The following is a 17328-nucleotide window of genomic DNA, read 5'->3' as shown; positions in this document are numbered from 1 at the left end:
CCAGATTTGTGGAGTGCATGACTAAAAGTTGTCCTGTGGATAGTTGTCCTGTGTACCATGGGCCTCTTGGCTGCTTCTCTGATTGATACTCTCCTTGCCCGGCCTGTCAGTTTAGGTGAACGGCCATGTCTTGGCAGGTTTACAGTTGTGCCATACTCTTTCCATTTTCTGATCATGGATTGAACACTGCTCCATGACATGTTTAAAGATTGGGATATTTTTTTTATAACTCAACTCTGCTTTAAACTTCTCCACAACTTTATCCCTGACCTATCTGATGTGTTCCTTGGCCTTCATGATGCTGTTTGTTTAACAAGTTGTCTAACATACCTCTGAGAGCTTCACAGAAGAGCTGTATTTATACTGAGATTAAATTACACACAGAAGGACTCTATTTACTAATTAGGTGACTTCTGAAGACAATTGGTTCCACTAGGTTTTAGTTAGGGGTATCAGAGTAAAGGGGGCTGAATACAAATGTACGTCACACTTTTCAGATATTTATTTGTAAAAAGAATTGAAAACCATTTATCATTTTCCTTTCACTTCACAATTATGTACCACTTTGTGCTGTTCTATCACATCAAATCCCAATAAAATACATTTAAGTGTTTGGTTGTAACATGAAAAAAATTGGAAAATTTCAAGGGGTATGCATACTTTTTTCAAGGCACTGTACTAAGTCACTGACTTGGGACAAGTATGTGGATCAGGAGATTAGCCATCATTTTGAATTTCCCGATCTGCAGGCTGCTTCCAGGTCAGCTCAAGTACTGACTACAGGAACAGCCACCTAACTAGCATTTTCAGAAGGAGGTTAGCCATTGCAGCTTTTCTATTTATCTTACTATAGGTTTCTGAGTTCTGTGTATTGTACACAGTACATACATGGTTGGAATTTTCTTCCTGAAGTCAGTGCTATATAACCTCTCCTCTTTACTTTCTAGGCACATTTTAATCTGGTTGGTGTTTGTGAGAAACTTCTAACTATATGCATTTCTCATTTACACCAGGCTTTCTGTATGTAGGAGCCAGTAAGGCATCTTCAGTGCATGTGCCAGCATCACAATCAAAAGTGTCCTAGGATCAGATTACCCACAAATGTAGGAGTGCATTAAAACAATACAGCTTTGCCTAGATGAGTGCTACTGAACAGGCAGGCTATGGTTCCTGTATATATCTGAAAGTGCAGGCAGATATAAAAGACACATTATTTCAGTTCTGTATTCATCAATTTAGATTTGTTTTGGTATGAGCCTTTTGCAGTTGTACAACAGAACTGAGAATGGGAAAGGAAAAAGCAGCCAATCAGTTGTGCTGAGGTGTTTGTATGCTAACAAGGAACATTTTGATAGTAGGAGAGAGCAGAATAGGGAAAAGAGAAGCAGAACACAAAGCAGCTAATCTGGGGGAGGGGCAAGATAAGTAGGTTTTACTTAGAGTAGTAGTAAACCCTCAGTGTTTTTTGGCTTTTGCAAAGTTATATTGGACCAGCTTGGACCAATGAAAGTGTACATATTCCAGAACCTGACCAATCTGCATGGAAGCTGTAAATCACTATTGTTAGGCACCTCTACGACAGTGACCGCTGCTAGCTTCCCGGTCCTGTGTAACGACACATGCGCCATTCAGAGAAAACATTGCATTTTCTCAATGAATGCAAAGAATTCTCAAATTGGATGTGGTGGTGACGTCCAAGCTGGACCATGTAACCATGCAAAAAAAAAAAGCCATACCTAGACTGTGGCGTCAACATATTGAGCGCAATAAAATAAACGTTCCCCCAAAAAAACTACTTGTTAAAATTCTTATCCCAGCACTTACAGTTTACAACTTTCAATACTGCTAACTCCTCCTTTCTCAGTGCTCCTTCCCTAAACGTCTCGTCTTCACAGGAAAGTGTTAACAGCAGTGCAGTCTCCACACAATATATTAGCTTGGAGAAGGAGGGGGCAGGGGAGTACCTTATGATCCCAAGCTACAGGACTTTGGGGTTGATTTACTAAAACTGGAGAGTGCAAAATCTGGTGCAGCTGTGCATGGTAGCCAATCAGCTTCTAACTTCAGCTTGTTCAATTAAAGTGGATGTAAACCCGAAAATGTTTTTTTTTTTTTTTTATGTCATAATGTAGAGTATAAGATTTCCTATCATTTGAGCCCAGTCTTGCCACAAAGAGTTAATTCAGCTCTGAGCCCTTGCTGTGAGTGACAGGTGATTTACATCTCCTACACTAGCCTAAGACATGCATTATTTTTTAATTCCCTCCCCCACTCCTTTCTTCAGCAGCTCTGCAAGGATTGGCTGTTCCACACCTCAGCATGATTTGGCATGCTGAAGTCATGTGGTTACTTTCCTGTCTTTTCACTGGATGTTAGAGATCATAGCAGAAGTTCAGTGTTAGAAATACACAGGACAAAATGCATATTGACAAGGGGAATGTAGAGGTGGGCGGGGAGACTACTGACATCACGACTCCACCCACCGAGCTCCAGACAACAGACCCGCCCACAGAATATGCAGTTTTTCGAGTCTAATAACAGAGGGGAGACATTTGACAGGTAAAGATACATGCAGGAGGCGTGGATATCCTTATAGATAACCCCTATGGCAGTAGTTTAGAAAGGATGACATTGGGTTTACATCCACTTTAGGCTTTGAGAATAAAACCTGGAAGCTGATTGGTTTCTATGCAAAGCTGCACCAGATTTTGTACTTTCCAGTTTTAGTAAATCAACCCCTTTGTGTTTCTGTTGATGCACCCAGTGTAGGCAGATGCATCTCTCGTCCCTGCATGCAAGGGTGGCTGCATAGGATGCTTTGAGAGAAATGTGCCACCCTGGAACAGTGGTCATGGTACCAGCTTCAACTGGAATATAGGCAAGGATTAACAGATAAAGAAACTTCATACTCAAAAGGTAATTAAATCAGGTCTTTTGTCCTGTCACACAGGGTTTTGGTGTGTGGAAGAGCTGTATACATCTCAGGACTGGATGGACAGAAATCCAAATCCTTTGGCAGGTAAAAAAGCACCCGTATATGTATTCTATCTAGCTGTTTGCCTAGAGTTCAGCTTTTATTTTCAATTTTAACCAGAGTGTACCTCTTGAGAAATGTGCTAAATGAATGCACACCTTTTTTACAATCTACTTGCTACATAAAATTTTTGTAGAGCATAAGAAACAAATGCATGGCACCGCTGGTACTTCTTGGGGTCACAATTGTCCTTTTGAGGATCCCGAGTGCTGGTGACTCTAGATGGTCACTTTAGAATATTAATGCGTCTTAGTGGTTAACTAATTCAGTGATCAGACCATTATGTTTTTTCGTTCATTTTTACCCAGATATGTTGTAAGGTAAACATGCCTTCTATTATAAAATGATCATAGAAATACTTTCAAAGCACCAGCAATAGATTACATTTCCAATAATTCATGTCAATCCCTTACAAAATTGAAATCAGAAAATATTGTTATAGTGAAAATAGACTTAATAATTCTTACCTAAACAAACTAATGTATAGCTGTATTCTAGGTATCAGAAATATATTTCTAGATAGTTCTATTCTATGGACTAAATTCATCCAAGAAGCAGGTATTGATAGCTGACTATTATGGGAGATTTTCTTGAGAAGCTTGAAAAGGATTACTAAAAGTGAAAGGATTATTAACACGCAGTTACAGTCTTATATTGTCATGGTGCTGTACAATGAATTCATGAATAGCTTGCAACAATCATAAAAGATGAACTATAGAAGAGGACACAAGAAAGTCATACAGAATAGAAATGCAGTGAAAAATAGTTTTTTCTTCCCCCGATTCGAAGAATGTATGATTGTGGTAGAGTGATAATATGCCATTATAATGATTTCACATTACTAGTCCATGTTGTACAATATTGCACCAGATAAGTATTTCTTTTTATGTATTTGAGGATCGCATTAGTTAATTAATCTCCATGTGCCTTGGCATAAATCTTTCAGTGATGAACTGCCTGCAACTCCTCACTGGAAGAAGTGAACAATTAGATTGCAAGCTCTCTGACAGAACTTTTGTCTAGATAAGTTGCATAGAGACAAACAATATTATGGTTATCATCTGTTTCCTTCGGCCTTCGGCTGAGTGTGATTACACGGGGGCTGGAGGATTACCATCAACTGACTTTTTCTCACCAAGGCAGCTCTTAGTTGTTCCTTCATGTCCTCAATCTTCTCCTCCAGCTCCCTTAGCTCTTCCTCTTTGGGGCGACAAGGTTGTCCATTCTCACAAGGTTTATCCTTTGCATTTACAGTCTCTAGGTTAAAATGTACCCTTTTTTCCTGGCGGATGGTAGTCCGACCTAAATTGTTCCAGACAGACTGAGGCTTTTTGTTGGCATCTTTCTGAAGGTTACAGCTGCAAAAAAAGAGTTAAAAAAGTAATAACCTATGGAAGAGACAAGTACAATATAGGGGGTCAGCAACCAGTAGATCGCAGGCAAAGTAACTGGTAGATCATGGTCTGGGCTTTCTGACCCACCATTCCAGAGCATCAAACAGAGTGCAATGGAGAGAGACTACAACCCCTGGCAAAAATTATGGAATCACCAGTCCCTGAGGATGTACCTTCAGTTGTTTATTGTTGTAGAAAAAAAGCAGATCACAGACATGGCCAAAAACTAAAGGCATTTCAAATGGCAACTTTCTGGCTTTAAGAAACACTAAAAGAAATCAAGAAAAATAATTGTGGTGGCCAGTAACAGTTAGATTTATAGAACAAGCACAGGGAATAAATTATGGAATCACTCAATTCTGAGGAAATAATTATGGAATCATGAAAAACAAACAAACAAAATAACACTCCAACACATCACTAGTACTTTGTTGCACCACCCCTGGCTTTTATAACTGCTTGCAGTCTCTGAGGCATTGACTTAATGAGTGATAAACAGTACTCTTCATCAATCTGGCTCCAGCCTTCTCTGATTGCTGTTGCCAAATCATCTTTGCAGGTTGTAGCCTTGTCATGGACCATTTTCTTTAACTTCCACCACAGATTTTCAATTGGATTGAGATCTGGACTGTTTGCAGGCCATGATATTGATCTTATGTGTCTTTCTTCAACTAATTTTTTCACAGTTTTTGCTCTATGGCAAGATGCATTATCATCTTGATAAATGATTTCATCATCCCCAAACATCCTTTCAATAGATGGGATAAGAAAAGTGTCCAAAATTTCAATGTAAACCTGTGCATTTATTGAAGATTTAATGACAGCCATCTCCCCAGTGCCTTTACCTGACATGCAGCCCCATATCATAATGTGGAAATTTGGATGTTTTCTTCAGACAGTCGTCTGCATAAATCTCATTGGAACGGGACCAAACAAAAGTATCAGCATCATCACCTTGCCCAGTGTAGATTTGAGATTCATCACTGAATATGACTTTCATCCAATCATCCGCAGTCCACGATTGCCTTTCCTTAGCCCATTATAACCTTATTTTTTTTGTGTTTAGGTGTTAGAGATGGCTTTCTTTTAGCTTTTCTGTATGTAAATCCCATTTCCTTTAGGCGGTTTCTTACAGTTCGGTCACAGATGTTTACTCCAGTTTCCTCCCATTTGTTCCTCATTTGTTTTGTTGTACATTTTCTGTTTTCAGGGCATATTGCTTTAAGTTTTCTGTCTTGACGCTTTGATGTCTTCCTTGGTCTACCAGTATGCTTGCCTTTAACCACCTTCCCATGTTGTTTGTATTTGGTCCATGTTTTAGACACAGCCGAATGTGAACAACCAACATCTTGTGCAACACTGCGTGATGATTTACCCTCTTTACCTACATACTAACAAGCAGATTTAATCTGATGCAGGTGTTAGTGTTTGTAATGAAAATTTACAGGGTGATTCCATAATTTTTTCCTCAGAATTGAGTGATTCCATAATTTATTCCCTGTGCTTGTTCTATAAATGTAACTGTTACTGGCCACCACAATTATTTTTCTTGATTTATTTTAGTGTTTCTTAAAGCCAGAAAGTTGCCATTTGAAATGCCTTTAGTTTTTGGCCATGTCTGTGATCTGCTTTTTTTCTACAACAATAAACAACTGAAGGAACATCCTCAGGGACTGGTGATTCCATAATTTTTGCCAGGGGTTGTACTTGTAAAGTTGGAGCTGTAATAGGGAGTAAGAGCCGCATAAACCGATGCCTCCTCTGTAGTTCTGGCTCCTGTCCCATGCAGAGTGATACCAACTGCACCCCACCTCTTATCCCAGCTAGAGGTCTCCAAAGTGGTGCCAGCAGCAGGAAAGAAGAGATCTTCAGGTCAGTGTGAAGCCATACACTGGGCCTAATAGTATAGGGCTTCTTTCACACTGATGCAGTTTACCTGCAGCTTAGCCATAGACTTCTATTACATCCTGTGGGTTTGGTGCACTTTCTGAAAGCGCACCACACCTGCAGGATACAATAGAAGTCTATGGCAAAGTTAACCCAGGAAAATTGCAGATGCACTGCGCTGCACCCACGGTGCAGGGAAACTACAGCACATCAGTGTGAAAACAGCCTTATAAGGGACTCAAAACAGTAAGGGTTTATTTACTTTTGCAGCTTTGAGGGTGGTAAAACCCCATAGTTCAGATGTATTTTTATCAACCCCGTCCCAACCGCAACCCCTTTAGCTGCAGTGTACACATGTCGCAGCTGCAGCAGGAGTTAAACACCCTGTCAAGGTTGGTGGGTGTAGCACCTGCCAAGCATGACCCATTCAAGTGAATGAGGCCACTCTGCAAGTGCCCTGCAACCTTGTGCAGTACAGCAAAAAAAGGGGTGCAGCTTTGTGTTGCTTTCTCACCACCTGCTTTAACCCCTTGGACCCTGCATAAGCAGTTGCGAGACACTTGCAGAGTGGCCCCTTTTTACCTGAATGGGTCACGATTGGCAGGCTGTAGCACCAACCAAAAGCAACAGTGCACTTAATTCCTGCTGCTACATGGGTACACCTTTGGCTGCTGGCTCAGCAGCTAAAGAAGGTAGGGATTGGGGGCTGTAAAACCACAATTCAACTGCAGGGTTTTACCACCCCCAAACTTTATGTGTGAATGAGCACTAACAGCACATTCACAGGTGCGGCAGGCACTGCTGCTCCTCTGAAAAGCGACCCGAGTTTGTTTGACAGGTGGTGAGGAGTAGATATGTTGCCTCATCACCACCTGATTTAAACCCATGATTGCTGTGTAATGCACGCAATTGCGACATGGTAGTACATCAATTAAGTGTTTAAATCAGGTGTGAGGAGGCAACACTGTGCTGTGCCCAGTGATCTTTGACTTTTCCTATGTTGTTCAGGTAGATCTCAACCTCTTTAAGGTTGCCTAATCCTGATATAGGATATTATGGAGTACAGTAAAATAGAGCAGTTATTAGAGGTTCTTAATAATTTTCAACAAACATAATGTATATCTGTAAGAATGGAGGGTTAGCAGCAAGCTCAGACACTACCTGGATGTGTAGAAAAAGGATCAGAAAGGCCCAACATTTGGCCATGATAGGAGGGTCTCTGAAGCAGGTATATGCAGGCACTTCTAGGTTCAGCAGTTTGCTCACCCCCGTAGGTCAGAGACTTAAAATGTACTGAAACCATAGCAACAGCCAAGAAACTAACAAATGTCAGTCTACATTTCTCAAGTGTACTTTCAGTTAAAGAAATCTGAGAGTAGACAAATGCTTACTAACATATTCCAGATAATTTGATTGGCGTGGTGTGACCCAATGTGATGGCTTGGTAAGACCTATGTTCTGTATTTGGGGGGGTTTTGTAGATCATAAGTAGGGATGAGCCGAACACCCCCCTGTTCGGTTCGCACCAGAACATGCGAACAGGAAAAAAGTTCGTTCGAACACGCGAACACCGTTAAAGTCTATGGGACACGAACATGAATAAACAAAAGTGCTAATTTTAAAGGCTTATATGCAAGTTATTGTCATAAAAAGTGTTTGGGGACCTGGGTCCTGCCCCAGGGGACATGGATCAATGCAAAAAAAAGTTTTAAAAACGGCCGTTTTTTCAGGAGCAGTGATTTTAATAATGCTTAAAGTCAAACAATAAAAGTGTAATATCCCTTTAAATTTCGTACCTGGGGGGTGTCTATAGTATGCCTGTAAAGGGGCGCATGTTTCCTGTGTTTAGAACAGTCTGACAGCAAAATGACATTTTGAAGGAAAAAACTCATTTAAAACTACCCGCGGCTATTGCATTGCCGACAATACACATAGAAGTTCATTGATAAAAACGGCATGGGAATTCCCCAAAGGGGAACCCCGAACCAAAATTAAAAAAAAAAAATGACGTGGGAGTCCTCCTAAATTCCATACCAGGCCCTTCAGGTCTGGTATGGATATTAAGGGGAACCCCGGCCAAAATTTAAAAAAAAAAATGACGTGGGGTTCCCCCTAAATTCCGTACCAGACCCTTCAGGTCTGGTATGGATTTTAAGGGGAACCCCGCGCCAAAAAAAAAAAAAAAAAAAACGGCGTGGGGTCCCCCCAAAAATCCATACCAGACCCCCCCATGCCATGGGTGCGGAGCGGCCTGAGGAGAAGAAGATAGAAGACGCCGCGGAGGAGATGCTGGACGAGAACGCCGGAGGAAGAACCAGAAGAGCCAGAAGAACCAGAAGAACCAGAAGATGAAGGAAGATAGAAGAAAGAAGAAGCATTTAAATAAAGGAATTGTCAAAAACTGTCTCTTGTCATTTTTAACATTTTTGACACTTTTTTCGTGAAATGGTAGGGGTACTTATGTACCCCCTTACCATTTCACACAGGGGGGGGGCCGGGATCTGGGGGTCACCTTGTTAAAGGGGGCTTCCAGATTCCGATAAGCCCCCCGCCCGCAGACCCCCACAACCACCGGCCAGGGTTGTGGGGATGAGGCCCTTGTCCTCATCAACATGGGGACAAGGTGTTTTGGGGGGCTACCCCAAAGCACCGTCCCAATGTTGAGGGCATGTGGCCTGGTACGGTTCAGGAGGGAGGGGGGGCCGCACTCTCGTCCCCCCCTCTTTTCCTGCGGCCTGCCAGGTTGCGTGCTCGGATAAGGGTCTGGTATGGATTTTTGGGGGGACCCCACGCCGTTTTTTTTTTTTTTTTTTTGGCGCGGGGTTCCCCTTAAAATCCATACCAGACCTGAAGGGTCTGGTACGGAATTTAGGGGGAACCCCACGTCATTTTTTTTTTAAATTTTGGCCGGGGTTCCCCTTAATATCCATATCAGACCTGAAGGGCCTGGTATAGAATTTAGGGGGACTCCCACGTCATTTTTTTTTTAAATTTTGGTTCGGGGTTCCCCTTTGGGGAATTCCCATGCCGTTTTTATCAATGAACTTCTAAGTGTATTGTCGGCAATGCAATAGCCGCGGGTAGTTTTAAATGAGTATTTTCCTTCAAAATGTCATTTTGCTGTCAGACTGTTCTAAACACAGGAAATATGCGCCCCTTTACAGGCATACTATAGACACCCCCCAGGTACGAAATTTAAAGGGATATTACACTTTTATTGATTGACTTTAAGCATTATTAAAATCACTGCTCCTGAAAAAACGGCCGTTTTTAAAACTTTTTTTTGCATTGATCCATGTCCCCTGGGGCAGGACCCAGGTCCCCAAACACTTTTTATGACAATAACCTGCATATTAGCCTTTAAAATTAGCACTTTTGATTTCTCCCATAGACTTTTAAAGGGTGTTCCGCGGCATTCGAATTTGCCGCGAACACCCCAAATTGTTCGCTGTTCAGCGAACTTGCGAACAGCCAATGTTCGAGTCGAACATGAGTTCGACTCGAACTCGAAGCTCATCCCTAATCATAAGCTTAATAATAGCGTGCAATGCCCAGCTGCGGTTTTCAAAGTCCTTTCTTGCATTAAGAGAGGTATGCACTCCAGAGAGAGAGATATCATTTTTGCCCCTGTACAAATCATTAGTAAGACCTCATCTGGAATATGCAGTTCAGTTTTGGGCACCAGTTCTCAAAGGATATCGGGGAACTGGAGAAAGTGCAGAGAAGGGCAACCAAACTGATAAGAGACATGGAGGAGTTTGGCTATGAGGAAAGATTAGAGGAACTTATTAGAGGAATTTATTCTCTCTTGAGAAGATGAGATAAAGGGGGGATATGATCAACATTTACAAATTCATAAGGTCCATATAGTGAATTGGTGAGTTATTCACTTTAAGGTCATCACAGAGGACAAGGGGGCACTCATTACGTTTGGAGGAAAAGAGATTTCATCTCCAAATATGGAAAGGTTTCTTCACAGTAAGAGCTGTGAAAATGTGGAATAGACTCCCTCAAGAGGTGGCTCTGGCCAGCTAAGTAGATTGCATTAAAAAAGGCCTGGATTCTTTTCTAAATGTACATAATATAACTGGGTACTAACATTTATAGGTAAAGTTGATCCAGGGAATATCCGATTGCCTCTTGGGGGATCAGGAAGGAATTTTCCCCATGCTTTGCTGAGGTTTTTCGCCTTCCTCCACTGGTCTGCTACGATTGTGTATATGGGATTGTATGATTTTTTTTTTTATTGGTTGAACTAGATCGACTTGTGTATTTTTTCAACCTGACTAACTATGTAAGTATTGCCAAGGAAGCTTGTGCAATGGTAGGAACCACATTATAGGGGCTATAGGCAAGTATGAATGAATGAATGTTGCTGGGTAGAATATAAAATTATACTTGAACAACTTTAAATTTACACTTAAAGAAGCACCCGTCAGCTGCTCACTCACTTTATATGTAATATCTGGATCGCCCAGGAAAAACAAATATTATGCAAGAGGTATATTAAATTGACAATGAATATGAAATAAAATACCTTTTGTCAGGGTTTGGGGGTTTCAAGTCCTGGTCTTCAAGGGTCATATTTAATGCCCGATGGATTTTCTGTTAAATATTAAAACAAGAATATTAGTATTCACAAAATTTCAGTACTCTTCAGGTAAGAGTAAACTTCTTGGGAATATAAATGGAAAAATAGAGTAACCCGAGAATTTAGAGCCTTTAGGGGAGATACTAAAAGGTTAATTAAATATTAAAATGATAAATTATGGATACAAGGGACAAGGCTGAAGGTCTAAAGAACTTAAGAGTAAATGGAAATCTAAAACATAATAGAAGTATATATGATTTTTAAAGGTAATAAACAGCGGGTATGCTAACAGCACGAACATGGAGATATACAGGAACAGGACCATTAGCTTAGTTACCTGCTATTCACAAACTTTTCAAATTCAGCTCTTCACTTACTAGTTTTGTAAGGTATATAGGCTAAAAAGACATATTCCATTTAAGTTTAACCTTTTAAAAGAGAACTAGTCACACTGGGTTAAATTATTGTAGTTGCTGTCATTGCAGAATAGTGCCTAGACTGTATGCATGTGCAGCTAAGTGTACACTCAGAAAAGAAAATGTTGCGATGCATTTATACACAGTCTCTTGATACAGTGCTGTGTTTAGATGCATACAAAACTGTATGCTGTCCACATCTAAACACTGCGTTTTAGACACCTGTGTTAGTTAGCCCTTAAGTCACTAATTATACATGTCTAAACATTGTATGCATCTAATTTTAGATGTGTATTTTACACAGGATTTTTTTCCTAGCTCTGACAGGAAGAACCTACGTTCTGTGCAGAAAATATGAGTATACTCGTGTGACTGAGCCCTAAATCTGTCAGAACTCACTGCATATACTGTATATGAACATAAGACTAAGGACAATTAACAGGCTCTAGAAAACTGTGACCAGATGTTCCCGGGTTCTGGGGACAGTCCCCGGACTATGGGCACTGTCCCCGGAGCCAGTCTGTCCCCAGATTTGTCACCGGATTGCAGGGGCGGCTCCAGGTGCAGGGCTGATCCTGAGTGGGTGCTAAGGCAGAGGAGGGGCGTTCTGGTGTCGCCTGCAGTGACAGCTTTAATTTGAATCGCTGGGCACCCGCTGTCACACAAATCCCGCCTCTTAGTTTGGTTCCATTGATGGACAGCACACTTGTTCAATGGACGTGTGCTGTCTATCATAGGTAGGAGCCGATCCAGGAGGTGGGACTTGTGTGACGGCGGACACATAGTGATTCAAATTAAAGCTGTCACAGCGCGCGACGCTGGCCTGTGTGATGATCCGGCCGGGTCACCTCTTCCTTTCCCCTCTGATCTCCTGCACAGGTGAGGCTGCATTGGATGGGCACTGGTAAGGCTGCCTTGGATGGGCACAGGTGAGGCTGCGTTTCTGGGCACAGGTAAGGCTGCATTGCTGGGCACTGGTGAGGCTGCATTGCTGGGCACTGGTGAGGCTGAATTGCTGGGCACTGGTGAGGCTGCATAGATGGGCACTGGTGAGGCTGCATAGATGGGCACTGGTGAGGCTGCATAGATGGGCACTGGTGAGGTTGCATTGCTGGGCACTGGTGAGGCTGCATTGCTGGGCACTGGTGAGGCTGCATTGGATGGGTACTGGTGAGGCTGCATTGGATGGGCACTGGTGAGGCTGCATAGATGGACATAGCCGAGCCCTGCATTCTTTATGTAGTGCACTTCTGAACCCTACATTCTTTATGTAGTGCATGCCTGAGCCCTGAAATGTCAAGTGTTTGTATTACCTGTCCATTGTTTGATGTTACTGCTGTGTTCTCGACATATAAAGGATTCTTGCAGTTTGTTTTGCAAATCTGTTTGTTTGAAAGGTAAGTAACACAGCGTAGGAAACCCCTTTCGGCCTTCTTTGTTTAGTTCTTGGGTATTGTTTTAAGGGGTTGAAGAGAGGTTATGTATGCCCAGGGCCGCTGTGACAAATTATGGGGCCCCATACAGCCTTCCTGACAGGGCCCCCCCCAACCGCGCCTAACCCCCCTCCCTGGGATGCAGTGGAACAGTGACACTGACTTTATCCACCTATGCTCCATAAATTTAAAAAAGTCCCTCTTCTGCGCCCACCTCCTGGGCCCCTCTCTTGGCCTGATGGAGCCCAGGGAAATGTAATTTAAGCTTTGGTAAGCAAGTAGAAGTGGGGGTGTGGTCTAGTAAAATCCATTTATTCATTTAGGCAGAGATGAACAATAAAGCTGCTCTGGGCCCTCCTGTTTAGCTGATAGGGCCTGGGCCCAGTACAATAGGACCAGTTGTACTGCCTTATCAGCGGCCCTGTGTATGTCTCTGCTTTTGGAGGAGAAATGTAAGGAATTTTAGACACCTGTATTTGCTTTATCTACTTTTTGGAGTGCATGAGCAGGATATTGAGAAAACTTTGAGTGATTAACCTGAGCTCCTCTAGGGTTAAAAGGCATACAAACATGGAGACCAGCCCAAGATCCATGAATTAAGAATACAGTATATTTATTTGAAAATTGTTTTTTTTTCTTATTCAGGGTCATTACAAAATTGCAAATGTTGTGTTCACTAACCTAAAGATCATACTGTAGATCAAAAAACAAGACAGTCAAGTGATGTTTGCTATGTGTTAATGTAAGTGTTGGGTGTTAGCCTTAAAGGGTAGAACATATTTACTGAGTAAATATCTGGGATTCTGAGATTGTCAATTATTCCAGTTGTTCTCATTTAAAATTGAACTACATTTTAAAGCAAATTCATTCATTTTTATTTTGAAATCTTAACTTACCTGGCTAGTATGCAGCCAGTATTTGAATCTGCGACGCTTTCGCATACGAGGTATAACAAAATGGAAGACCACTCTCTCACCCAATGATGTCAGAAGTGAGCCGCCGAACCCAACGCAAAGAAGAACAAACAGGCCTGAAAAATGGTAAATTCCCATCTGGAGCGTCTGTAAGATATAATCACAATAACACACCTGTGAATGGACATGGCCCCAATTGCATGTGAGATCCCTAGGGGGGTTCCTAGCAATTGGCTGTGGGAGAAAACGCCACTGAAAGCAATGAAAGACTGCCTGCTCCCACAGCTAATCCCAGTAACTCGCATGTAATGACTTATGCAGCGATCACCTTTAAGCGATTGGCTCTAAACGCAGCGGGAGCAATCAGCCTCTGACTGCTTTCAGCGGAGCTGCATCCAGCTGGGGTTCTCGCAAGTAACTAGTGTCGGGCCCATTCACAGGTGACATGCACATCTGAATAACAACACTAACACATTTTACAGTCAGAAAGAACAAAATACAGTGCTTTATCCAAATTTTAGCATGAAAAGGGAGGTAGACTTTTTAAAGCGCAGTTCATCTCTCCACATGATCATTATTTCTTCTCAGCTTCTAACTGCCCCTCACTTGGAACCAGATTGCCTCTGTCCTTACCTCCTGCTCAATTGACCCTCTTTTTATTTAATGAATAGACCTCTTTAAAGCTGAATTCAGGTATGATCTTAATTGCATAGTTCCATTGATCCAGTTTGGACCACTGTAAGTATGCATATTTCATACCTGATAGATCATTGTGGAAGTTGACAATCACTGTAGTAATCAGCGGGGTGCCAAGTGAATGACACCCTGTTGTCCGCATGCAGTTGTAGGCAGGTAGAGGTTCTCTTAAGGGTTGCTTTTCCTAATGGTGGAGTGTCATGTGGGAGCCCCCATATAAGGCAGGTGGAGTTAGAGCTCAAAACAGAGCTGGAACGGTGACCTACAGAAGAGGTTGTGGACTTAGGGTTACATTTTGTTCTCACTTTTGGGACAGGGGTGGACAGCATAGTGCAGAGCCATGTCTAGGAAGGAATGAGAGAACAGAGACTTTCCTGTTTGAAACCTACTGCCACAGACTGCTAACAGACCCAGGAGAAATCAACTCATGTTTTGCCTCCTACTATGCTGAATTTTATTCCTCTAAGGCCGGGTACTCCCAGGCTGAACTCCAGTCTTACCTAGACAGTATTGAACTTCCCACGCTCTCAGTGGAGGCCCAGTTGTGCCTGGATGCCCCGTTCACTCTGAAAGAGATTTGGAGTGCGGTGGCATCTATGCAGACGGGCAAGACCCCGGGGGAGGACGGCCTCCCAGCCAAATTCTTTAAGACACATAGTGAGTTGTTGGTGTCCACGTTAAGGGAGATACTGCAGACCTCGATCAGAGACACTCAACTGCCGCCCTCTATGTTGCGAGCGATTATAGTGGTTATTCCTAAGCCAGGGAAGGACCCCGAACTTTGCTCCTCATACAGACACATCTCCTTGCTTAATGTTGACTCCAAGATCCTTACAAAGATCTTGGCTAACCGACATAATGGAATAATACTGTCCATGGTACATGGGGACCAGACGAGCTTTATGCCGGGGAAGGGCACTGATATTAACCTGAGGCGGTTGTTCACGATGATTGATCGGGTGGCTGGGGGAGGGGGGGCAAAGGTGATTGCCTTCCTGGATGTCAAAAAAGCCTTTGACTCAGTGGAGTGAGAGTACCTGTGGTCAGTGATGCATAAATTTGGGTTCAGCCCAGTCTTTATATCGTGACTACGGCTGCTATACTCTAAACTGATGGCCAGGGTCCGCACGAGTGGTATTCTGTCTGCAGCTTTCCCACTCCGCCGGGGCACTAGACAGGGCTGCCCCCTCTCTCCCACCCTCTTCGCCTTTGCCATCGAGCCACTGTCTGCGACGATCCGATCCTCCAGCAGAGTAGCTGGTATATCGGTGCCACCCCTGGTAGAAAAAATATCAATGTACGTGGATGATACCCTTCTATATCTCAGCGACCCCCATGGTTCCTTAGCGGTGGCCTTGGAGGTCTTCGAAGTGTTCGGCAGGTTCTTGGGCATTAAAATTAAGCAATTAAACAATAGATCCCCCCCAGCTTACTGGCCCCTCTTCAAAATTTAAATATTTAGGCATGTATGTCCAGAGACACTTGCCAGACTACTTGGAAGCTAATGTGTGCACGATTCTACAGAAATTTCTCCAAAAATGCGGTACATGGATCATATGCAGAACTCAGCAATTTAGTGTACCGAGGGCCCAGATCCAACATACACATTACCACCCCTATGAAAACCAGTGTAGGATTGTGGAGACGAGTTTCGGGGTCTCTGGCGGAGCCCCGGACCTATTCTCCCTATACTTCCCTATGGGGTAACCCAGAGCCATTTGAGGACTGTGCCCGACCCACAAATATGGGCCAGACACGGAGTTAAAACTCTCCAGGACTCTCCAATGCCTGGAGACCGTCTCCTCCCCCTTAGCAAACTTAAGAGTAGATTCTCACTTCCTCTATGAATGTATTTCAGGTTCATACAGCTTCGACATGCAATCAGGGCACAGTTTCCAGATCCGGTCACCGTGGCTCCACACTCGGTTGAACAACTTCTCACAGCATGCAATATAGACAGAACGCTATCCTCCATATACTTTAGACTCACATGTGCCGGTAGTAATGGGGCTGGCAGAGCATTCACTGCTTGGCAGAGAGATATACCGAGCCTGACAGAGGAAGATTGGTCCCAGTGCCTCCAACAATACATCCCCCTTCTGATATCAGCTAAAGATCGCTTCATACAGATAAAATTTCTCCATAGGGTGTACTATACACCAAAAAGACTATCAGTTATCTATCGCACTGCTGATGACTAATGTCCACACTGAGGAGGGGGAATAGGCAACTACATACACATGGTCTGGGAGTGCCCCCTAATACAGACATTCTGGCAGGCGGTAGTTGCTGACATCAGTTCCATTAGTGGGATACCCCTCAAACTTGATCCCCTGATTCTTCTTTTAGGAGTGAATGATAATATACCTACCAACACGCACACCAAGATGTTTATCTTTTATTGGGCATACTATGCCAGGAAAACTATTTTGATTAACTGGAAGGCACCTGAGCCACCCCAGATATCCGTATGGAAAACAATGGTGAATGCCACTCTCCCACTATATAAGTTGACATATATGGGTGGCAACTGCCCTAAAAAGTTTCAGAAAATATGGTCGGTGTGGGTGGAGGCCAGACACCTCATGGTGTAGCTTGACGACAGGATTTACTGCACTGGCTCCTCTCTCCCCCCTGCCGCCCTTCCCCTTTCCCCCCTCCACCCCCCAGGTTTCTGTTGACCTAAAATACAATAAACTCCCCCCACAGGCGGGTGGGTGTATGGGTAACTTTGGTATCGCTATTTACATATGCCGATTGCATGGGTTAAGTGATCATATCCAATGACTGACAATAAGTGATGATATACCTCTTGTATGCAAGATAACCTAGCCAATACCTGTTAGATGAAACAACTCATTCTCCTGCAATGTCTACAGCTATTCACATGTAAACTGATGTTTTTTTCTAATAAAGATTCCTTCTGTTACAAAAAAAACAAAAAAAACAAAAAACGACAGCCA

At 42.9% G+C, this 17328-nt stretch overlaps 1 protein-coding gene across 1 annotated transcript in view; it reads right to left on the bottom strand.

Annotated features, from left to right (window-relative positions):
• Window positions 1–583: 583 nt before the first annotated feature.
• The window catches only part of GRIN3B (glutamate ionotropic receptor NMDA type subunit 3B), a 204889-nt gene continuing 188144 nt past the window's right edge, over window positions 584–17328 (bottom strand). The window contains exons 7-9 of the mRNA XM_073594110.1: window positions 13652–13816; window positions 10853–10920; window positions 584–4392 (exon numbers count right to left, since the gene is read on the bottom strand). Of these exons, the coding sequence (XP_073450211.1) occupies window positions 4092–4392; window positions 10853–10920; window positions 13652–13816 (534 nt within the window). The 3' untranslated portion in view covers window positions 584–4091. The remainder of the gene's footprint in view (window positions 4393–10852; window positions 10921–13651; window positions 13817–17328) is intronic.

This window comes from Aquarana catesbeiana, linkage group LG01 (genome assembly GCF_042186555.1).
Source record: "Aquarana catesbeiana isolate 2022-GZ linkage group LG01, ASM4218655v1, whole genome shotgun sequence".
Taxonomy (NCBI): Eukaryota; Metazoa; Chordata; class Amphibia; order Anura; family Ranidae; genus Aquarana; species Aquarana catesbeiana.
The sequence above is the reverse complement of the archived record's forward strand: the minus strand, read 5'-3'. Positions and strand labels throughout refer to the sequence as shown.